At 37.1% G+C, this 25,425-nt stretch overlaps 1 protein-coding gene across 1 annotated transcript in view; it reads right to left on the reverse strand.

Moving 5' to 3' along the window:
• Positions 1–3,284: 3,284 nt before the first annotated feature.
• Positions 3,285–25,425, reverse strand: part of CHSY3 (chondroitin sulfate synthase 3) — a 175,865-nt gene continuing 153,724 nt past the window's right edge. The window contains exon 3 of the mRNA XM_086479981.1: positions 3,285–4,850. Within this exon, the coding sequence (XP_086336107.1) occupies positions 3,285–4,850 (1,566 nt within the window). The remainder of the gene's footprint in view (positions 4,851–25,425) is intronic.

The raw sequence follows: 25,425 nt of genomic DNA on the forward strand, positions 1-25,425 counted from the left end.
ACCAGACTCTCTTTCCACCCGGAGACAGGGAGACACAGGAGCTGCACAAGATACCCTGCCGCCCCAAGCCAACGAAACCTCAGTTCCACACCCTCCTTTCACTCCTCCCAAGCCCAGATTAAAATGGACCTTTTGCTTCTCAAAAGCAGCTGGTGGCAGCAAGGAGGTGACTTGGGCAGAAGGTACTGACTCCCACGGCTGAGTGTCATGCCTCCCCCTGGCCCTCAGCCTTTCTCCAGCTTGAGAACCAGTACTCTGATGCAGAGTATACACAGCAAGTCTTAGGAAGGCCAACCCAATTTTTTTTCCTTCATCTGTAAAATGCAAATGCTCTGTTAAATTACGTACTATGAATGGCAAAACATGACAGGATGGCAGTGGTGTAGGGATTTCTGAGGTTTCTACGTGGGGACTGCTGAGAGGTTTTTTTATAAAAGGCAGTGTCTGAAAAGCCAAAGTACGAGTAGTTCACAACTCAATTCCCAGCAATGAAACTAGACAACCTACTCCCAGGGTAAGGAGGTTTTGGGAAAAATTGGTCATTATGTTCTATTGTGAATTCATTAGTTATGCATGTACAAAGGGACACCATACACACAGAAATTTCATTTTACAATAAGATTATGTTTCAGACTAGACTAAAGCAAACAGTTGATTAGCACAGACATTCCCATCTTAATCTATACATCCATAGCATTACTCTAACACTTTTGTGCTTTTTTGTTCTTTTAATACGATAACCTTAGAAGGCATATTATTCCTTAAACAAACTAACACAAGTTCTCAAGTTATCTCAGGATAGTTATTTCAAAAGACAATGCAATATTTCATAATAAACATTTATAATCAGGTTTTTAACAAAGTAATTCATCATATAAACAAATGAATCAGTCAGACACTAAATAAATATTTATACTGGTAAATACTAGCATTTTGCTTACATCATGTAGGACCTGATCCTGCAAGCCCTCTGTATACAACTTTATCCCCACTGAACGATAGGTTTCATTTCTTGTTCTAATCTACTATTTTACTTTGAGCTGAGCAAATACTTTCTGGCCACTAAGTTAAGTAATTGAAATAAGCACTGGAATACATCCCAGTAGACAATTATTTCCTTAGATGTCTTTGTAAATATTTTTTTTTCATCTTTATGAAATCGTCACAAGCATTTATCAACAGGCATTCAGTTTTTGATATTTACAATCTGACGTCACATCAGTTAGTTGAGATTGATCAAATAAGTGATATGTCTCTTGTTCTTGGCTCTCCAATTGAACAAAGTGTAATCTTTGCACTCAATTTAAAGAGTGGTTCCCAAGAATTATTTCATAAGTAACACTGAATTTTACTTTCGCCAGACATTTGAGCTAACAATACTGGGCTAGGAAGGCAAGAACCTCCAGGAGAATAACAAGCCAGGAGCTCTCCTTGGGGAGGGCAGACAAGCATGCAGTACTTTCTGTCTGTTTTCATCTACCACAACTGCTACCTCTTCCAAGCAATGGGGATGGCCTTTTTTAAAGCATACAAGAAGCTATGGCCAGCCTTTCAATTCTGAGTTTACTCACTCCTTTTCAGGAGGTGCCTTTTTCCTTGCAAGGTAAATCCAGAACAGGGAACCACAGATAAGAAACATTAGCTGACCTACACACCCTCCTCATGTCTTAGGATATTTATCAGGATATCTTCATACAAATAGAAGTGTCAGTGAATTCCAATCTCTTAGTTGTTTTTTGAAAGAATATACAGAACGAGCCAGTTACAGCTGAAAAACTTACAATAATTCAATAATTGCTTACTTTCTGTTGCCCAGCTCTATTTGAAATATAGTTTGAAATCAAGGGTACTGAGGTTATTATATGTACCCACTGTATTAATTTAAGTTTGGCTGAGTTCTGATGGTTTCTTGGATGCCTTTGAGCTCTTACCACATCATAATGTGAAATGTTCCAAGTGTGTGGTAAAATAATTACAACGATTGTAACAAATCGCTGCCTGAGCTGAAGAGAGAAACATATATTGAAATTACTCTCTCTTTCTCTCTCTCCATCTATATATATAGGGATATACACACACACACAGACACACGCACATACATATCCCTATATAAACATTTTTCCAAAATACAGAAATTGATTTTATTATTTCTTACGTTGGCATCATTTTAAATACTTTACTCCGCGAATCCACAATAAGACAACTTCAGGCTATCCAGAGAGATAAATCTTAACACAGTCTTATAACCTCCACTAATATAAATATATTGGCAAGGAACTTTGACCAGCAAAAGTAAATTTTGAAACTTAAATAATATTCTACAATTATTTTAATTTTAACAACAAATAGCTACTGAGTACCAATAACCATGGAAAATGTGAAAAAAAAATAAAAATACAGCTTTAATTTCTAACTCTCTGTATCAAATGCAGAGTTATGAAAGGAATGTAAAAGAAAATGATGTAATATTCTAAAAAGCAACTTATTCTGTGTGTTTCAAAAAAGAATACTGTGTGTCTTTACTCATAAATGATAATGTTAAGTCACAGTTTCTTCTTGCCTGCAAATGAAGGATGTTGGTTCACAAGTCTTCTAAAGTGTACATGAGCATTTGATTAAATCCTGTTCCTTGTGAAAATAAAGTTCATTTACGCTTAGAGTAAACAACAATGAGGAGTTTGTTATCATAATAAGACATTTAAGGACCTTGGTAGCCAGTACCAGTTGCATTTGCAAGTAGCTCCTCAGCCGTTTTTTTTTGTTTGTTTTTGTTTTTTTTAAATAAAGGTACAATCATAGTTATTAATTTACTTTAAAAATTCTAAAGATGAAGAAAAGTAGCGTTTATACATATAAGTCCTCATATAAATTATAAAACTCAAGTTTATCTTATAGAGTTCCATCCCCAGAAGAAGCATAAAGCACTTTTGTGGTAACTTCACCAGTAAATACTTGTATCACATCAATTCTGAGAAATGCAACAAAGATGATACTGCATCCCAAAGCCAAAAGAGAACATTCTTCTGATGTAGTCTCTTGTGATGGATATGCTCCATGGGATCATATGACTGCCTTGACTTGACTGAATTTCAAATAAAGGAAATGTGAAGGAATGCACCTCACCGGTTCAATAGGTATAAGAAACATCAGTGAACAGCAGACCCATCCCATTTGAGGTCAACAATCTTTGGAAGACAACAAGGAAGGAGTTTATGACAGCAAAATCAAATAATAATAACAATAATGAGGTAAACTCCCCTAAAAAGGCCAAATAGGCTGAGATGTCAGGAGAGAGTTCGATTGTACCCGACACCCAAATGTTTCTGTAGCCAGAGTTCAGCGAGCTGCATGGTAGAGGCAAATGTACTTGCTTTGGACCCTAAGCACATTTTATATTGTTTCGGATCTAAATTGGGGTCACACTGAACAGGATGAAAAATATGGACGACTCCTATTTCTTGACTTCTGAAAGCCTTCAAGCCAGATGTTATCACTTTAGTAAAGAGGTCAACATCCTCAAGTCCCCAGCCTTGAATCGAGGTATCAAATCCACCAGCAGTAAGTAGATCACTTTTATAAATACAGGTGATTCCAAACCCATACTCCCTCCAAAATCCAGTCCTTTTTGTGAAAACAAAACTACTGTCAGTTGGAGGTTTGCCTCCATATATTACTTTCGGATCATATTGGCTAAAGATGATAGGGTAGTAAACCTGTTCTCCCTGAATAGTGTTATCTCTGCATCGCTGGAGGAAGTCTGGTGTGAATACAAGATCAACATCACAGAAGAGCAATAAAGTGCTGTTGTCAAATCGAGATGAGGCCATTTCAAGACCTAAACCTCTAGAAAACTTTCCTGCCATTGGAATCAGGGTCATATCTGCCTTAGGATACTTAATGCTGTATTCTTTCATTAGTTGTATGTGTTTGTTGGAATCTTGGCCTGATTCGGAACCAAAGAGAATTATTGCCAACTTTACATTCTGCCTGGGAATCAGGCAAGTCTTCTCAAAGTTATCCATAAATCTTGAGAAAATGTCAAATCTTCCTGTGAGAGGGACAAGAATATGTATTTTCTTGTCACTGCGGCCCCCAACACCTTTGGTGCCTTGGAATGATGAGGAAAAAATCTTTAAAGAATTTGAAAGAAAAGAGAAAGACTGAGTATCACTGTTGGTATCCTCCAGCAGGCTTCTTATATCCAGTGCCTCTGCTTCTTGGAAGAAAGGTTTGCTAAATAATTGCTGAAGGTAAGCGTGGCGTCTCACTGGAACAGTAACTTTCCTTCCTTTGTGCCTTTTGTACAAAAGCAACAAATCCAGTATGTACTCCACTCCATGCAGAGGGTCAACCCTGCGGTAGCCATACTGTATTTCCTTGAAATCAATGAGCCTTCCTCTAGATCTGGAGTTCTCATTTATCATTTCCATGACTTGCATCACAGTGTCATCCAGTGCAGCCTGCAGGATGCTGCTCAGGCTCTGCCGGGGTGGCTGGCTCTCCACCATCGAGTAAAGAAATTTTCCTGTCAGGAACTCCCACTCAATGACTTCGTCCCTTTTGTGTGGCTGGAAATGATTGAAAGATGGCAGCACTCCCAGTTGCTGATCTTCCTTATTTATTTCACTGTTACTGAGCTTGCTCATCAGGGCACTTTCTCTATGGAGCTGGATGGTCCGATAGCGCAATTCAGAAATTTTACGACTCAGTATGTAATTGTGCAGCCTGTACTGGTAGGCTGGTCTTTTGTTTGGATGAAGTGTTATGGCTGTGTGAATCTTGCTGTTGTGAAGATCTTGAATGTAACCCTTGCGGTTGTGTTCATAGTTTTCATGGAACAACTGCTGCATCTAGAAAGAGAGAAAAAAAAAGACATTAAGTGGAAGAGCTTCTACCCACAAAAGAACCCACATTAGTACTGTTGATCATTACCTATTCTTATAGATCATGGCTATTTTTAGGCACAGAACTTTAAAGTATTCAGTAGGAATTATTTACACTGTTTTGGTCTCAGTTTCAGTACTGCCCACAGTAAGCAAATGTTGTCCTCTAACTAAACAGACAGGCAGATATCTTGGGTTTACCTTTACTGCATCTAACCGCAAAACTATAAGAAACACTTAACCAAAGGTTTGTAGGTAATATTTCTGAGTTCCTAGCTGCAGACTGAATGCTGCTATGCATGAAACACTAAGTCTTCACCTATATCTGAACCCTTACTAGCACAGATCCTTCCTGAAAGGCTAGCAGTATTGAAGATGTTTTTTAAGAGGACCTTGGATTTATCTCTATGACTGAAATAGAATAATTGGAATAGGTGTGATAGCAGGGATACACATAACAGAGTATGCCAGTTAAGCTATAGAACATGCTAGTATAACTCACCCTAAGCAATTTCCAATGTATTTCTATGGCAAGAAAACACATTCTACTTCTGACAAATTAGTAATTGTAATATCTTCTAAAGAGCGGAGAGATAAATTTTATGGCTGAAGCATAGGTCTAGGATTTAAAGTATCTGGCCTTTATACCTTTCCGTGCTTACAGCTAAACTGTGAGCAAATCATAACATTCTTTGACTCAATTTCCACCCTAAAAGAAAACTTAGCTCATGATTAATTTATGTGATGAATATTTATTCTTAAATGAGAAGTGATATGGAGTAGTAAATTATTAACATCACAAATACATTTAAGGCCTGCCGCTCTTTGCTAAGCTAACACCTTCTAACTCCAGAGAAACTATTATTTCCCATGAGTAGCAGATAAAGGAGAAGAGGCTGCTCTTTTTCATCTGCAAACAGTCTGGTCTGTAATTAACACATAAGGAAAATGTGCTAATTAGGTAGAAAATGTGGTTCAAGAAGGTGGTGTAAGCTTGAGCTATAATCAGATTTTGAGACGGATATTGAAATTTGTCTTTTTTATGCTGAGGAAATCAAGAGAATGAGGTCTGATGACACAATGTCTCAGACTCAAAACACTTAGTTCATTTTACTGTAATCCTTTGTAGGATAGAGGTTTTGCTACTAGAAGTCATATTAAGCATAGGGCCATAAATGTAAAACAACCCCTAACGAAGCTAAGAACCATGTCAATTATTTAAAATCCAGTAGCATGTATGAGAAATACACATTGCCATATTTAGAAAAACAATTTTAATACAAAATTTCTAGAATCTCCCTCCCACCCCATTCAGACCCCAAATGACTCTGCTTGAGCAAACATAGCTACTACTATTCGTCAGGTCAGCGTTTTTGAGGCTACAGTCATATAACATGAAGAAAAGCAACAGCTTAGTTCTAGGAATTACCTTAAGCTATCTTAAATTTGCCTTCAATAAAACAGGTATTTCCATTCTATTAAAGCAAAAGTGAGCATGAAAAAACACACATAGCTACAAAATTACTCAAATACTTCTTCACAGAACTCCCACCTAAAGTTGTCAGAACACATGTTCTGTCTTGGGAGGTGGGTATTTTGCTTGTCACGTAAGATGAAACGAACCAGGGATATGATGGTTTGGGTAGTTTCCTTGCTATCACAGAGAACAGGAACCAGTACCATTGGTACTGAATCAGCATTTAATTAGCAGTGCTGGCAAAATCGAACTACAGCTTCCTTGAGCACAAGAGCTGAACACTGGCAGGACAGGCAGGTTAGAGATTAGGAACTGAACTAGAGAAAAGTGTCTGGGAAAGGGCTGGGTGAGGATATTTGGAACAACCATTTTCCCTACTTTCTCTACTATTTACATATCGAATAATGAAAAAAGATTAGATCAGCTCATCAGGTGAGATTTCCATCTCTCCAGTTACAAGCCACACTCCCTTCCTGGCCCCTTTTATTTAAAGCTGTCTACTGTGTGCTCTGCAAGGAGACTGTAATTTTGTATTCCCCACTTTTTCTGTAAAAAGTTGAATCCATGATTTTAACGTTTTGAATTTCACATTAGAATCCACTTATAGGACAAAAAAGAAAAACTGAAAACAAAAGAAAGAAGGGGAGGCTGCTTGGTTTCTGAATGGTATCAGCAACCTTCCTCACAAACCCAGACACTCCACTCTTTCCTAAGTCCTCTAATCGTAAAGAATCATTAGAGTTTTCTTCATCTACAATGAAGAATGGTATCTGAGTGTATCTGAAACAATGATTAACTACCTTTAAAAAAAGTAACTTATGGTACCGAAATTTCCACAGTAAGTTTTATCTAAAGTAGTATAATGTATTTTATCCAAAAGATTTTTAATAGATGACAAACTATTGCCGAAAAACTAAATGCTGTCCTATTGTGCAAATTCTTCTGCAACCCTTGGCTTATTACAAGCTCAGCTTCACAGCAGATTCATTAGCAGCACTAATTTAACAGGAATATGCTATTAGCATAAATACCGCATTTTTATTACATTCCAATTTCAGATGCTTGGTTTATTAGATATGCTCCTCTGAAATCATAGCGAGAGGATGTACTCCATTATACTAATGATTTTGCTTTTGATAATCAACAACAGATTAACAGCAGCAATGAAAAAAAGATTTGAATCAACTCAGTAATAGAGTATTATTACACATATGCAAAACTGTACTGATCCATTTTAAATGATGTCATTGAACACTTTTAATAGATCTCAATACAGAGAAAACACTTCAGAACAGGTATGACACTGAAATCGTAAACTCTTCCTGAAGATAGCAGGTTTTAGTCTTGGTGCCACACAGAAATTTGTTTTCAATATTGCAGGACAAAAATGTCTTTTTACTACTCAAATTATTAACATCTAGATGAAAGCAATTCAATGTGATCATAACTTTGCTTTGAAATTTCTAAGCAAGGTGGTGAAGCCTAGCAGGCAAAGGGAAAGATGAGTAAGTTTCCTGAAGCATGGATCTGTGCAAGGGCCTGAATTGGTCAATGTAGTCCTAAGCAACCTAGAAAAGAAGGAGATCTGGGAGGTGGCGAGATTTACTGAATATAAATTAAAATTGTTCAGCATGGTAAAAGTCAACCTGCCTGCAAAAGTTCTCATGATTTTGAACGTCTAGGCAATAAAATCATAGATTAAATTTTGTGTAGATAAATGCAAAGTGCATGTGAAGAAGGCAATCCTAATCATACCTGGAGAATGTCAGACTGTATGTAAGCTGTTAGCGCTCTTTCTGGAAAGAGAACCTAGTTACACAGTAGGCAATTCTATACAAATGTCACGTCAATGTTCAGTAGTGAGGAAAGGAAAAGCAAATAGCATGAGGACAAGTCTAGAGTGAATCAGAAACATCATTATATGATTGTGTCCACAGTGCACCTGAATTTGAAGGCTGTGGGCAGGTACCTTGTCAATATTGTGATGTTCCATCTGAAATCGATAACATGAGTAGAAAGGTACTAACCAAGGCCACCAGATTACCAGGGAGAAAGGGAGTAATCCAAAGAGAGCCAACCCCAAGCTCTACAAAGTCAGTAACACCACAAGGGAAATAGATAGGAATAGTCACTGTGTCTTCTCACATGAAGAACTACGACATACAATGATGCTCTCCAGATTAAAAAACAGAGAAGGAAATACTTATGTAGCTCAGCCACAGAACTTACTGGCACAGCAAGCTGCTGATGGTAAAATTTTGCATGGCTTCAAAGAGTGAGCCAACAGCTTAGTAGGAGACTTCCACCATTACTATGTCAAACACAAAGGTAAACTTTCTCCACAACATTGCTGTACTGCAGAGTCCTGAGGCTATATCACAACATATCTTTATTGTCTTACACTCTTGCCTTGGCTTCTTCGACTGGTTACTGCAGAGAGAGGATATTTTGTCAAATGAACTTTTAGTCTGACATGATACAACCACTTTACATTTACTGAAAGCAGTGAATGGGAGAAGTTGTCTTCAATTCAATGTAATACATGGAGGCACAGCATTTTATTTTTTCATATTGCATGATTTTGTGACTTTCCTGAAGGGTTTCACAGAATTACACAGAATCACATAATGTTGGAAGATACCTTGAAAGATCATCTAGTCCAACCCCCCTGCCAAAGCAGGACCACCTACAGTAGGTCACACAGGAACATGCCCAGGCAGGTTTTGAATGTCTCCAGAGAAGGAGACTCCACCACCTCTCTGGGCAGCCTGTTCCAGTGCTCTGTCACCCTCACAGTGAAAAAGTTTTTTCTTATGTTGATGTGGAACCTCCTATGCTCCAGCTTGCACCTGTTGCCCCTTGTCCTGTCATTGGACATCACCAAGAAGAGCCTGGCTCCATCCTCCTGACACTCGCCCTTTACGTATTATAAACAGTAATGAGGTCACCCCTCACTCTCCTCTTCTCCAAGCTAAAGAGACCCAGCTCCCTCAGCCTTTCATCGTAAGGGAAATGTTTCACTCCCTTAATCATCTTTGTGGCTCTGCATTGGCTTTCTTCTGAGCAATAATTACAGCACAACTAACACAAGAGTTGGCATGGACTTCTGCTTGCCTCTTTTCAAGCCAGCTGAAACTAGAAGTTGGCAAGAAATGTGAATAATCTGTGCTCTGAGGAACTCTGAACTGCAAGCAGGAACAAAAAGAATGAGAAGAAACAGAGTAGAGGCAATGCTTTATTATCATGGCAGAGAAATGCAATAGCTAATATGTAAGCACAATGTAATTTGCATTGCAAGTTCTGAAATCATTGTAATCTCTGTGATTTACTGGTGTAATAAAGAAGGAAAGCTCAGATTACATATACACAAAAGCCCAAACCAACCTACTTTATTATTGCAAGACTATCACATATTAAAAGACTGAATGTAAATGGTGCTTTTTAAATTAACACAATTTTTGTTTGAGCATTGTTTAAGAAGAATTTCTCCCATTTAAGAGAGAAGACATGGAACTTAATCCTCAACACACTCTACCTCTTCCTAAAGATACAGTGGTACTAAACTATTGAGCATTTAATCTAAATTGGACTTTTAATAAATTTAAAAATAAGATGATCAGGAACTATTCCTAGTCTTTCTTCACCCTGCTCTTTAGAGCCTAGATCTCCCAAAGATAAAGATTTATTCCCTGTTTCCAGTGACTTCAAGGTGCATTTCATCCCCATATGAAGAACAAATGTAAAATCTCCTGAGTTTGAGATGATACTGTTTGGCTGAACAGTAGTAAGCTGAGTATCCTAACCGAAGGACAATTGAAAAAAATTTAAAAAATTCAGGTAACTATGAGCACATTAGGATGTTCTCAATAATGTGTACTATAATAAAATGCAACACTAGGCTATAGGTGAGCATAAGTTTCTGAACAAAAAACCCCCAGATTTCAGCAAGTCATTTGGTACAGGGCTACGATAAAAACTGTCAGCCTGGAGAAGATAAGGACTAAGACTGGCATTAAGAAGTGTATATCAACCACACAACAGAGAAGCTATGTTTAAATGGGCTACTATCAGTTTGGAGGGAAATCATCACAGAAGCTTCTGAGGAACACTGTCATACTTAGTGACACCGGCAAATCTGGGACACTGCTCATGACACAAAGTTGAAGACATCATGAAAAGCCACGAGAAGAAGACACCCCACAAGAAGAGCCAGAGAACTTGGAGAAGCAACACCACAGAAATTAAATTTTTATAGTAATAAAACACAGATAACCCTACACCCATGGTTTTAAGAGGTAGGTGACTAAATATCTTAAGAAAGTTGACTTTTTAAACTGGAAATAACTCACAAATAAGGAGGACATAAGAATATTAGCACACAGTAAGATGACAGAGAAAGATTATGAAACATCAGTGTGAAACCTCCACAGAAAAGGAAAACAAGATTTTGTGTGGCATCAGTCAGAATATTTCTGAAAAATACAGTAGACAATTTCACACAATTCTGAACCTGCACGTTTATCAAATGTGTGGGACTGAATTAATGCAAAAGAGATTTGCCAGGACCAGAAACTATCCTATGAGAAGAGGTTAATGTTATTTGGCTTGTTTATCCTTCCAAAATGAAGGATGGGAATCATATTGTCTTTAAATACATTAAGTAAATAAGAGAGAGATAATGAAAACAAACCAGCCTTTGGTTTCCCTGGGCAGGAAATTAAAGGAAAATTTCTAGCTGTCAGAGGAAAAGGGTTTAGATCAGATTTTCAATACAAATAATGCATACAGTTTAATCAGGTTATAAAAACCTATCTGGTTTGTGAGTAGGGGAATCAATGACCTGAGAGATCTATTAATTTTTTCCCAATGATACAGTGTTTGGATTTTAGTAAGAATTAATTACATATTATTAATTGTGACAGCAGCCAACCTTCCTACAAACAGATATTACATTGAAAATACCTATTCTATTTACAGTCCTCAGCCAAGAGTAGTTCCTTATGTTTCCCCTTAGTGTAAGACCTAACAAACCAGCTTTATATCTGTAAAAACATTGCCTGGTAATGTAATAGCTTTATAACACAACCATTTGTTTGTAGTTTGTAATGCATCTGAGTAATAACATTGCGAAACATTTTGCCACAAAACCAGAACAAGGATTCATGTTTCACTATTCAAATTATCGTAAGGGCTTAAAACCTGCTTTATATTATGCCCATTGCTTTAGCGTACCATGCACTCAGAAACAACAGGGAATTATAAGTAATACTAAAATGCCATGTATATGAGAGTTACCTCTTGCTGCACATTGAAAGGCATGTCCGTCAATTGTTCCTAGAGAAATAAGTTTGAGCCAACACAGCCACAGAATAAAGCTCTGAATACTATTCCGTTTCACACATTATTAACAGACATATTAAATAAACATCAGAATCAACAGTCTTCTTGCTGACATCAACCCCAGGATGAACAAAATTTGATGTATTGAGTCCGGCTCTAGTATGTAGGGGTTAGCAAGCAGAAAAATTACCAAGTGCAGACCACAAACTGAATTAATACTTTCTTCAGTATTAGGACTATTCACTCAACAGTAAGGGATCTAAATCCTTATTTGCAGATTAGCTAGGTATGATATGTAGTGACCAAAATAAAAAAAGAGTTTATTTCTGTAGACTCTTTAAAAGTAGAACTGTGCATTAATTATTTGTAACTCCTCTGCTGGCCCTCACCTTAATGAGGTTAATAAATAAAGGTTAATTGCAAATCCTTTTGACAATTTCCCCCCACCTCCTTTCTCACATCAGTCAAGCCATTGGACTGAAATCAGCTCCACACACGGTAAGCCAAGTGATATCAAGAAAAGCTAAAATAAAGCGCTTATGTAACAGTGCTGTTCTGATAATATTAGCAGACTTTTTTGTCATCTCATCTCTTTAGAGCTTTAAACTAAAAAACCCACTGCAAATCCCAAAGTTTTCCTGCAATGTAGGACAGACAATACAAGAAGGATGTATAAAGACATGCTGTTTTGTTTAGGAGTCTAGCTACCCTTCTGCTATAGGGATACTTCACCTAGTACACAACATAATAAAATCCAACAAATCTGTCCAGGCAAAATAAGCATACGTTAGAAAAACAATCGTAAACACTTGAAGTTTGTAGTTTAGCCTATAAACAGACAAATTAAACAGCACTGACATGCAAGTACAGCAGCATACATGTGAGAAAACAGCAAAATGTTTTAAATTACCCTCTTCATTATCTAAGTGGAACAATTGTGCAAAAGGCTGCATTTCAGAAATCACCAGGTTTAAGGAAACCAGGTTGTCACTCTTTCAGCTTGCTCAGGTTTGGTCTGCCTGGTGTCACTAACCCCCTTCTTTGGCACAAGTGAGCCTTCAGAGTAGGAGACCCGTGGATAATGGGGAAGGGGTGAGTGATTAACAAATTGGTAACAGTGCAGCAGTGACAATGAACAGCAGCCCCCCACTCACTGCCAACCTTCTTTCCATTGGCATGCAAAAGGGAAAAGTCTAGGCCGAGGGGTTTTGATGATGCTGAAGATCTGATTCATTCCTTATTCTGGATGAAAAAAGAGAAGTGATCATAGAGAACGTATAACTAATTTTCCTGTCAGCTTAAGCTTTGTGTAATTCAGTGATCTTCAGACTTGTGGTTGCTCCTACATCCTCAGGTCATTGAGAGAGCTCAAGAGAGGAAAGCACATCCACGTTCTTATGGAGTTACACAGTGAGACACTGGCAAGTGTGCTGGGACCAGCTACATGTTTACAATATCAGTCCTGGGAGCTGAACATGCACTCCTCAGCACTAACTGAATACACCTGCAGTCCAGCAGGTAAATCCAGGTGCAGTTTTGCTGTTCATTTGCCTCATTACTGAAGGTGATTCATCACTGTAGCTTTGCCTGCTATTGCACCCAGGTGACAGCCCTAAGCATTCATGTACTTTATATGCTTTTTGGCAGGTGGCAGGATACATGCACTTCCTCAGGCAACAGGTCTGTGCTTAAAACTTTTCCAAATGATAAAACCATTCTCAGGCTCCCCCCAGTCATGTGAAGTCATTCACCCTCCTGCAAGTCACACCCTCCCAAGCCCTCAGGGTCATACTGCCAAACTGGATCTTGTCCAGGTTCATGCCATGCTGCAAAGGCTGCTGAAGCTCCCTGTACAACCACCTTTCCCCAGGGGTCTGCCCCTTGGTCACTGGTGGGGGCTGTGCCTCAGGTACTTTGTCTGGAAGCTCTCCCAGAAATACGGATTCTGATTTTATCCCTGCATTAAAGAAAGACGCCCAGTATCTGTTAGCTGGTACCCCACTGGAAGATTTAAGAGATTGCTGCCTTTTGAGTAAACTGTTCCACCTCTGGGAGACATGAGAGCTGATAGCTGTTCACCACTTGTCAGTGAGCTCTAAAAAAATATTCAGATCTGGAAGAACTGTATCAAGGGTATTGACTTTGTCTAACTTTTTTTTTGTTATCTGAGCTTGCTGACAGTTAATGTTTATTCCCAATCAATTATTTTTCATTGGAGTTTTCCTAAAAACAAGAAGACCTTTTAGTAGCTTTGTATGCAGCTCAGAGAACTTGAAGCTGCGTAACATCCTACAGAGGTATCTACATAAAGAATTCAGAAAATACAATTCTTCATATACTGAAATTCTGTCTTCAGATGTAAATGCTGTTGTTCTAGGATCAACAAGTAGTACAGTAAAATGCTCTCATGCAGAGCTCTTAAGTAATTTGCTGTGATCACAGTGAAGAAAATTAATTTTCATTACCAATATTAAGACCTGGATGTCAGTGATTTATCTTTTAGATATACAGCACGAGACAGCTGCAGAGTTCATTAATAAGTGGTATTTCATAAATTTTAAGATACATTTCATAACTTTTATTCAGCATGTCAGAAACAATAAAAATGAACTCTTTCAGCATCTGTATCAAGTCCTTAAAATATTTCACCACTAAAATAGCACATTTCATTTCATTATGATGGTCTACTAGTTACCTGTAATCTGTATCAAAGATACAGGTAAAAGAAACACTAACTTTTTAATGTACTTGCATTATGATTAACAGAATTCATATTATATTTTTTAAAAAAGCATTGCAAAATTTGATAACAAAAGTGATCCATATTCACTGGCAGGAAAAGAAGAATACATTTTAGTGTTAGTCACTAAAACTTGGTGAAGGTTCACACACAACACTTCATCGGAGCATTTAAAAATATTTTTAATATGCAGCTGAGAAAAATGCTTAATTCTTCAAGGAGCAAAAGAAGAGGAAAATTACCTTGCCAACATCTTACCCTTAAGCATAGACCATTTCTGAAGGTATTTTACAACCACCACTGAATCATAAAATTAAAACCCCAGTTTTTCTGTTAGCAAAAATAATAATAATTAAAGTTTCATTGTGACTATGGAATTATTTATTAAAATAAGTGAAAGTTACAACTAAATCTATTACTTAATACATGTATTTTGAACTGTGTAAGTATTTTTACTTCTTGATCTTAAACTGTCCTTTTCACCCTGTATAATAAATTTGATCATACACAGGCAAAAATATTAAAACCTGTTTAATTATAAGCCTCCAAGACTTACATCAGAAAAAAATTTTAAAAGTCTTTAAAGGTCACATATTTAGTCAGAAATACCAGATTCTATCCTTTAGATTACAGAAGAAAGATGAAATGGTGATGTGATTGATTATCTTTTCTGAATCGTTTCAGTGTCTTGTGAAATGAGGTAGTATATTTGTTTAACAATAAACTACTAAAACATGGAGTTGCACATTTGTGTATCCGATCAAAGATCTGAACACTGTCATCATTCTTGTAAGTGCATTAATAGCACAAAAGTTGACTCCACACATATAAATGACACAGAAATTGGAAAACTGATATTTTTTGTGCTATATGGGTAAAATCATGTTTGGACTAGCAACATAACCCAGAAGGAATTTTTGCTGAACAATTTCCTTTTTGTTACATGGACAAAGGCCACGGGCAAGTCCACTATTTTCATGACAGGCTGGGTTTTCAAGCTTTTGATTTTCTGATCCTGTGTTTTATTATAGAGAATCAGGGAACATGTTGTGGCTTGTGACATACGGTGTGGATGTTCCCTGGATCCTTGTGCATCAAGCAGCTAGTAGGTGTTCGCCTATAATTGTTGTCATTAATCTACAATTATCGTCCTTTCCATTCTCATGTTCCCCGAAGTGGTCATATATTTATATTCAGCTCATCCCAACATCCCTCCCTCCCACAAAATAAAACAGACTTCCAAAGAAACCATCCAAATCTCGATAGGAAGCTCAACATTTTTTAGCATGGATGTACTCAGCACAGTAAGAAGGCTGAAGTTCTCCACCAGACAGGAGTTTGTTCTACGATTATACAAAGGTTCGCAGGACAGTATTTCATAGACATTTGGGTAGAGGTATTCTTAAAAAAATAGCTGTAATGCATCCTCTCTGCTCTTCACTTATAGAGACCAATCTTCTTGTACGTTTGTGAGCCTTCATCCATCCAGCCCTGTTTCATGCTAACTAACTGCAGCTGGGGCCAGGGAATTAACATCCTGTACAGGGCATGAGGCCGTGCTGCCTGGTGCCATGATTTCACTCCTATCATACAAGCTGACACACAGACAGAGAGGCTCAGCCCGTGATTTGCATGTCCCATCACCTGACATCGGAAAGTAATTCCCTCCATGCACAACCCTGCCACGTACAATGCATGAAATCTCTACTAGTGAATGAAGAATGGGGAGATTTTCTTCTGTGCCTCAATTTTATGGTGCAATACAAAAATTTAATTTTTCTATAACCATTATGTGTCAAGTGTTCTGAGTGGGTAATCTTAATACAGTGGGACAGAACAATTTTATACAGCAAGAGAAAGCAGCCCCCTTCGTGCCCTTGTCCCAGTAACCACACTAGCTATAAACAGTACAAGACTTCTTTCTCATGAAAAATCGTTATACAATGGTGATATTTTACATGGCACAATCATCCTTACTGGAAGATGAGCATCTTTGCAAACTACAACAGTCTGACACAAAGGGTTCCCTCATATTTATGATTTCCCTTGGGAAACAAATCTAACTGAAGAATCTGCATGACTGTACCTTACTTAACCAATTATCCACTACAGAAAATGTACATTTTATATTGGTCTGCAGGAGCTTGAAAGGTTTCCTTACTGATTCAGATATATATATCTTTACTTTTGAAGTAATTCAGCAATTCAAATGTTCAACAAAACATTAAGAAAAAGTCATGATCATTTCTAATTAATCTGAAAAATAATATTAAAAAACAAAGTTCAGGGCTACAAACCCTGAGATCTAAGTGCTTCAAAGTAGAAATGCTTCTCTGCCTCACTAGTTGGTCATATTTCCAGCTAAATGAAAAGTTCTAAGTGAAAACAATTATTTGCATTTAATTTTCCTGGTGTATTTATCATTGTAGCCTACAAAACGGAAATACTCTGAGTGAGTTCAGAGAAGTTAATCCAGTGCAACCTGATGCAACCTTGATCTCCAACCTTGAAGCTAATCCTGCTTGAAGAGCAAGAGACTGGACCACATGATCTTCAAGGTTTCTTTAACTTAAATTATTCTATGACCCTACAATTCTATATTAATAAGTATTCTGATATTATAACACATAATTTGAAGAGGAACATGCAGTAGAAATTTCTGCTCTACCATTAATATTAGGGAATCTGCACCTGGCATCCTCCAAAAGTCTTTCACAAAAATATAAGCTTTGGGAGGCTGGAAACACTGGCAATTCAGGGTATTTTTAATTTGTTAGTACATGACTATGTTATATGGCATATGCAGAGGCAAACATATAGCATGATTCAAAACTTTTTGGAGTAACTCAGCGTTAAAGAGATGCTGCTTCCTCTGTTCATTTATCCTTTTTCCATTTATCTTACTCACAGTTAATTTTCTCAGCTACTTCTTTTCTTGAGAGTGTCTCTCTTCTGTAGACTTCTGGAAAGTACTTAGATATAGCAGAAAATATAACCATTCTCCTGTGCTTAGTTGACACACTTTCAATTAATCTAAGTTTTTTTTTCCTCTTCCCCTCCACCCCCCGTAGGTCTAAAACTGAATAGTTTCTATAGGCCTAGAACATTGTATCAGGAGCGCTATGAAAAGAGTACCACAACACTCCTGCAGATTAAATACATAGTCTCAACAAAAAGTATTGTACATGGCCAGTTAAACAAAATTACACCAATGGCCATTTCATCAGCTGAACTTCCATGCAACTTCAAAAAGCTGACTGATATTTTAGCAGCATGCATTTGATGCCATGAGGAGTTCTGTATAACATATTGTGAAGAATATGATATTTCTTTTTTTCGCTAACAGGAGAGTATGCACACCTACCAGATAAATGGCGAATGAGAATATTCAGCTTAATATTGAGTACTCGATACTTATGTCTTGGTCAATGTAGAGCTATTAAAGTACTGCCCGAGCAGAAAAATCAGTTTGCTAAACTTCTCTGAAAAGCCCATGAAGGTGGGAATAGAAAATAGACATTTTAAAAAGTCAAAACAAAAAATTGAAAGAGAAAGCATCACAAGAGGACAAGGATGGGATGCCAGCCTGTCCTGGGGAGTAGTGAGGATCAATTCACTTACATGACCAAGCAAGAGCCTGGAAGGTGAAACATAGTGGAACGAATTTCTTGATCAGAAAACACGTCTTGCCCCATGTAGAAGAATGAAATGCACCAGCAGATCTCTGCTAATAAAATGCTTCTGAACTATAAAGATGACAAGGCAGGGAACTGTTTGTGGTGCTTGCTTTGTTGGAAACTGTATTTTTATGTCAACAGGTAAATACTGATGGTGTGCCTCTAACACCACTGCAATGTAAGTTTTGGCTACATCCACCTCCTCCCACTGGCAAATTAAGCCGTACCAGGAATGTTCACACAGCTAGAGAAGACCATGAGAAATAAGCACTAGGTTCATGAAAAAGGCAGCTTTTCTAATACTGAAGGGTTGATAGTCAGAAGATGAACCCCAAAGTGGCCTGGGGCTGCTAGCCAGAGCAGTGCTGATCCCTGGCTGGAATGCCCGGAGATTAAAGTTTACTACCCCCTGTGGACTGGAACCAAATAGAAGGGAGCCTGGGAAGTTTCTCAACACAGTTTGTTCAGATCTCTAATCCAAACTGATCAAGAAGAAAAACAACAAAGACAAAACATAAACAGAAGCAAAAGAAGAACTACAACAGAATACTGCATTTGCCTTCACTGTTGTTTGTTATTTTTAGAGATATTTTCTCCTCAGTATAGGCACATCTGAAGTGTTTCAAGTCTGAAAATATTCATAACTAATAATAGAAAATCAGATTAGTAACAAAAAACTAACCCAAGCACTGAAATGAGAAAAATTGTTTAAAAAGTCATTGAGGTCCTCAGGAAAAAATGAGATTGGCTGAAAGAAAACCCCATAACTCTATCTATATTTCAACATAATCCATAATTATTCAGCTAAAATGTTATTTCTCTTGAGGCACAGGCACGCACATTGTTTTCTTCTCTACTGTTCACCAACTACATTTTTTTTTTTATCTTAAGAAGTTATCATTCTACTGCAAATACACTTCAGAAAACGGATGGTTTTACCCTTTAAAGAAACTTTTGAAGCATTTAATTATTAGAAGAATATTCAACAAATGCCTGCATAACTAATTAAGTATAGATTTATATTCTAGCAATATCAGGTAATGTTCAAATGATGTATGAAGAACAGCATCCACAACTTCCATTAAGTAATACCATGAATTCTGTTTGAATATTTCATCAATCAAACAAATCAACTAAATATATTACACATTTCTTTATATTACCACCTAAACACCTACAACAAAAACAGTGGAGGAAAAACACCTGGCCTCAAATATCTTTGTTTATTCACAATTAGCCATATTTCACAAATAATTAGTTTAAGTATTTCCATTCCCCAGTCCATCAGCCTCATTTGAATAGATTTTCCACACAAAATAAAGGACAAGCGTTATAAAGACACATCTGTAACTGAAAAACTTAAAAGCTTGGCATAGGACTGCTACTTGGTTCTATCTTTAAAGAAGGAGAAATAAAATTCAACCTGCAGCACCCATTTTAAATTACACTTAGCCAGGCACCATCGGGTAAAAAATCATTGCAATCTTTTATGCAGTGCTGGTATAACGATAGAGGCAAGAATGTGAGATAGAGGTAATACACATTTTTAAAACTAACTAGCATAAAAGGACAATATAAACATGCTTCTAGGGGAAGAAAAGTTTAAGGACCTAAAAAGCTGCCTGGAAGCATTTTAGGCACTTTAGCTTGCTAACTTCCTTGCTTCAAGCTCAGGCTGTGATGTTTGGATTGATGTTTTCTGGTAATAAATGCAACATATTGACGAAATCTGAGGTATCAAAATGGATAAAGGATGATGGAAAACGGCAAACCAAAAAGAGAAATATATCAGGGCTAGTGTGTACATTAGACTTACAAGGAAGAACATACTGTTAATATAAAACCAGGCAATCTCACAAAAATCAGCACCTGTAGCAGACCACCGACTTTCTATTTCAGGACATTAAATCTATCTGATTTGCTTTGAAGCCTGTGTGTTTATTCAAAATGCCCTTGAAATCTGCCATCTTGCAAAAGCTGTTGGTTGGAGTAGATGTTCAGTTATGGACATGCTGGAGCAGAGGAGCCCTGAAAGACAGTGTCCAGGGGAAAAAAAAACCCAACCAAAAAGTGCCTAAAAAAACATAACATGATTTTTAAATCTGGCAGAAGCCAGAAGCCCTTTTGCACACATCTGTCTGGATATGAGACCATGAATGTCATCCCACTTCATGCAATTTCAGTATATATAGGCTTGATAGATAGTTGACACAAGCACTGGACTCTGTTTAAGCACTCAGCCATGACTTAATCTATTTGTATACATTTATATGGAAGTGATTTGGGAGATTTAAGAGTTATGACAAAGGGCTGCCCACAGCAGGAAATACTGCTGAGTAGTAATCTTGACCTTTCTTACATGACTGAAAAAACAGGCTTAAATTGTATTTTTACAGCAAGTCACTGAGCAATGCCCCGCTCAGGGTGCCATATCTATCTGCATGTGGTAAGAGGGAGGAAATCTTTCTTCTTCCACTTTCTTTGGCCATGCTACAGGGTTTGCCTGCTGTGTCCAGACCTTCTTTATACTTTTAGGCTCACCTTTGAGGATGCAGGTGTGAATACAGTGTTCAGACGTGACACCTTATCACCAAGGAGTTTTACAGAAGCCTTTTCTGCAGAGCTAAGTCTAGGTTCCGCTCTTTGCTCACTCAATTAGTGGTGGGGCTTAGTATTCTCACTATGCTGAGGTCTTGCCTGTCCGGGTGCCTTCCCAGGCAGGGGTAGGTGACCGAGTCTGGCATTAGGAGCAGAGCCCCGAAGATAACTGTAACTAAAACCTGCCTGCAGTGGCAGGTGTATTTTCCGATACTAGGAATACTAACTTTACAGAGGAAACATACAGTCATACAGCTACAATACCACAGGATTAATTTACAAACAATAGATAATGGAAATCAGACTCTTTTTTTTTTTTTTTTTTTTTCAGTAGGACAAAGAAACAGAAAATCATTAGGTACAAAACTGAGAAAAGGAAAAAGTCTGTGTGTGATAAAACACCTAAGGGAGCCAGTGCTTCTTAGTATTACTAAAGCTCAGAACTTACTATGAAGCTAAAAGAATTAAACATACAGATAATAAGAACATCCAGGATGACATTATAAGGGACAGAAGCAGTGAGAACCCTTGCTGCTCCACGGCAAAAGCAATTTGCTAGCTCAGTAACAACCCATTGCAAGGTCTCAGCACAAGCTCACTGCAAAGATCAAGGCTAAAGAATGCAATATTTATAACTCTTCCCAGAGAAATGTATTTAGCAAAAAATGAGAATTTGACCACTCTCACATATGCCGCATTAACACACTGAAACCAAAATTTTCAGTACCTTTTGACAACAAAACAATAAACGTAGAGTGGTGAAAAAAGAACTTTTTTCTTTTTTAACTTTGTAAGCACATCTCAGGAACACTTAAATATATTGCAAACTCCCACTTTCAACTCTTATGTTAAGCAAGGAAACAGAAGCATCAGCAGACTTACCTATAATGTACTAAGGCTCTCTATTTGATCTCTGCTGATTAAATACTCCCTTCTTACAATAAAGTTAAACATCAAATTTATAGCAACCTCTACAAAATTTGGGAATGACTGAAACTGGTTCTGGTGGCCAGTAGATATAAAAGTGGTTTCCCAGAAGTTACTACTGGAGAACTAAAGACTGAATTAGAGCAGCCAAAACCTCATAATTCTGCCAAAGAAACAACAGGCAAAATCAGTATAGTAAGACTTTCTGTTACGCTCCTCCATTCCCTTGACATAAATGCTTAAATGCTGCTCAGCAGTCTGCATCTGCATACTGATAGATGGCATGACAGGCCAGATATAATCTCTTTTTGTTTTAATTTTCCTACACTCGCACTACATTGAATCATTACTCAGCTGAGGAAGTGAACAGCACGATCTGTCAACCCAGTTTTCCCTTCTTTCTTTGACAGTAAAAGTATATATATAAAAAAAAAAGTTCAAATTAAGATTTTACTTATTATGGTGTAATCAAGGAGATTAAGTATAGCTTCCTTCCAGCTGATTTTATTAACATTAAAGTTTATGATAAATTATGAACTGCCCTTGAGCTAAACATCCAATTAAAATAATATAAGCATGGCAGGATGTCTGTTACAATGTTTTTCTTAGAAGGAATGCTAATTATATTGCCATTACACTTTTCCACAGGCATAGCTGTGTTTTCTGACTGGATGGAACGAAAATATAGCATTAATTAACAGGAATGTATTCTTGCAGCATCACTGAGAGTTAATCTTATACTAAAAATAAAAAAAAATCCAAGCCTAGTGAGTTATAAACTTCATGGGGACTCGAGATACTGTATTGAACAGTGACTCTTCATCCTCCCACTATTATAAAATATCCTTAAGAAGATACTTCATTGCTGGATTTCTGAACTGGAAAGTGCTGTTGATTAGTAAAAAAGAAAGTCTTCCAGCTACAAAGTGGTAATTTAAAACCCATTTTATACCACCTCATATGTCTTTATGGCTGAAAATGTTACTGTTTTTAGCACACATTTGAATATGTATGTTATGAAAAAAGTGGTATTACCTTCCTAATGGAAATTTCTAATTCAAGTCACATAACTCAAACTAGTAGTAAAAGACCTGTGCATTCATTGGCTCTTGAGTAATAAACCCTAGCTATTTTCTTACAAATCACAAAAGCATGTCTAGCTTGGAGATTAACTCATTAAGGAATTCATAATCTAAATGTACTCTGTCTTGTATAACATTATATCACATAATTCTGTTTCATACCAAATCTGTCATAGCATAATCAAATATACAGAGAGCAGTTCTACAAATGCTTACCATTGAGATTTTGGAACAAAACAAAGCAAAAAAAGATGACAAATGGGGAAGTGCAATGAGGTACAACAAACGGCCGGTACTGATATATTTGGAGAAATACTCAAAAGAAGGAAATTCCTTGTGAAAACAATTCAGAAAAAAAATTAAGGACTTCAGATTTTACCAATACAGTTGACCTAAATCATTCAGAAATGAGTTGGCCTTTGTTTTTACTAAATTGTTGGCTGGCTTGATTTGTGTTTTCAGTGGACAACTTAGAGCAGAAGGAAACAAGGAAAGTAAAAATCAAAATGAAGTGCAATAGCTCATTTTAATTTTCTGCTGTCTCTCACTGTAAAATACCTTGAAGAATGTGACCAGAACCATAGAGAGCTGGAGCTATTTCTGTAGGATAACATTTCATTTGCTTTTAATAGGATGAATATTAAGAAAATGATTCCTCTGTCAAGGTAGTCAATAGTTCTATCTCCTAATGATGGCATCATCATACAGTAAGACAAACTCTTTCTCTCACAATTTCATTTTATGATCAGCTTGAAAAAATATGACAGAGCTGTTTGAAACTACCTAACAGGATCATTACATTTGTTTTCTTGGATGTATACCTACAGGGAGGTGTTATTTTTGTTACAACCATGCCTATCAATTCCTATAAAGAGTAAAACCAGACATTTGTTTAAAATAATGAACAAAATGGGGAAAACAACAAAGAACTTTAGAGAGAGATGATAATAGGAATAAGTTCATTCAAAAATGTGGCAATAAAATTATTTTTCCTGTCCTGTGACTGGAGACAGATGTGGAATGTGAGGATGCAAGCAGCAAGGCACAAAGTTATTGACACTGAAGTTGAACTGTAATAGGGTTTAGAAGGATGGGTTGAAATGTCACTGTACCTATCTCAAAACCAGGTAGACTTTGCCTTCTGAGAAAAACAATATACTATAATGTGCAAACGACCTTACTTATGTATGGAGTTCACAAATCTTATCAAAAAGGAAGAAAGAAATAACATTTTGGGACTTCCTGCTAATAAGCTAAAATGCACTAAGACTAGGAATTAAAGACATAACTGGTTATTGTTCTTACCACTATTGCGAATATGCTGAACTGATGAATTTTTTGCTGAAAGATTTCACCAAGCAAGCAGAAGATTCAGCTATCTTCACTTTGGAAATTAGTTTTGGTCTTTTTTCTTTAGTGTCTGCTGGGTTTTTTAACATTTAAAGTATCTGTCAACATATTTCCCTTATACATATCACCAACAGGAGTTTGTTTCAAAAAGGGGTCTAAATACACAGATATGTCACGATTTGGAATTGCAGCGACCTCTTTCACCAAATAGGCATCTTGTATTTAATCTCTTTGTAAAAGGAAAAATAAAACAGCTGCTATGTGTTAATCACTATTATTTCAATCACTACCGGTCTGAATTATAGGTACACTGGTAACACAGAACATCTCAACACCACAGCAATGAAGAAAACCCCATCTATCCAAAAGGATCTTTCTGTATTTACATAATTAGGAAGCACATAAGTTGCATCAACTTATTTCTATACTTGAATCAAATTGAAAAACCTCTTTTCCCATTTTACAATTTTACTCTTTCTTTCATTCAGCTTAAAGAAACTGTACGTATATGAACTGGTCCTCACTTCTCTTTCCAAGATGGATGTCTACAAAGTAATTTCTCACCAACCCCTAATTTTAAAATGCCCATATTAGAAGCCTTAACACATAATAACATGAAATCTGATTTTGTATAAAACAAATTCAGAATCATAATCACTAAATTTTCATAAATTTTCTTCACAAAAATCCTTCCCATGCAAGACTTGGAAGAGAAAGCAAAACCTGGATGCAGCACACACAGCAAGGAGCATCTACAGACAATTACACTTAATCACTGCTTTAACACGGCAATTTCTGGTATAGGAGGTGTATTTTCAGTGCAGTTTGATCTATTAATTTCATACTGTTGACTTAGATTAAATGTATGACAGGACAAAACCCAGAACCACTTAAAATACGAAGTGATCCAAACCCATTCTTTCTTACTAAAGCCTGTTTCTGGAGATCCTTGAATAGCAGTTTTATAATGCCTTTAAATGCCTATAAACGTACGCATGTAACTGCCTTCAAGAAGCTGAAATATCTTATTTGATAATTCCCAGGAGGCTGACCCAGAGTAGCTTTTTTTAATCTACTTTAATTGACTTTTGTTAACCTAACAGAGCCACAGGCCCCTGCTCATGCTGGTCTCTGAAGTCTTCACTTAGCATCTGGAAAAGCCTTGATTTTTAAAAAGGTTAAGTGTAACAACTTAGCTAACACCAAAAAATAAGACAACATTTACTTAATGCCCCCTCCCTAGGAGTGTTCAAGGCCAGGCTGGATGAGTCTTTGAGCAATCTGGTCTACTGGAAGGTGTCCCTGCCCATGGCAGGGGGGTTGGAACTAAGTGATCTTTGAGGTCGCTTAA

Source organism: Leptosomus discolor, chromosome Z (genome assembly GCF_034619465.1).
Source record: "Leptosomus discolor isolate bLepDis1 chromosome Z, bLepDis1.hap2, whole genome shotgun sequence".
NCBI classification, from domain to species: domain Eukaryota; kingdom Metazoa; phylum Chordata; class Aves; order Leptosomiformes; family Leptosomidae; genus Leptosomus; species Leptosomus discolor.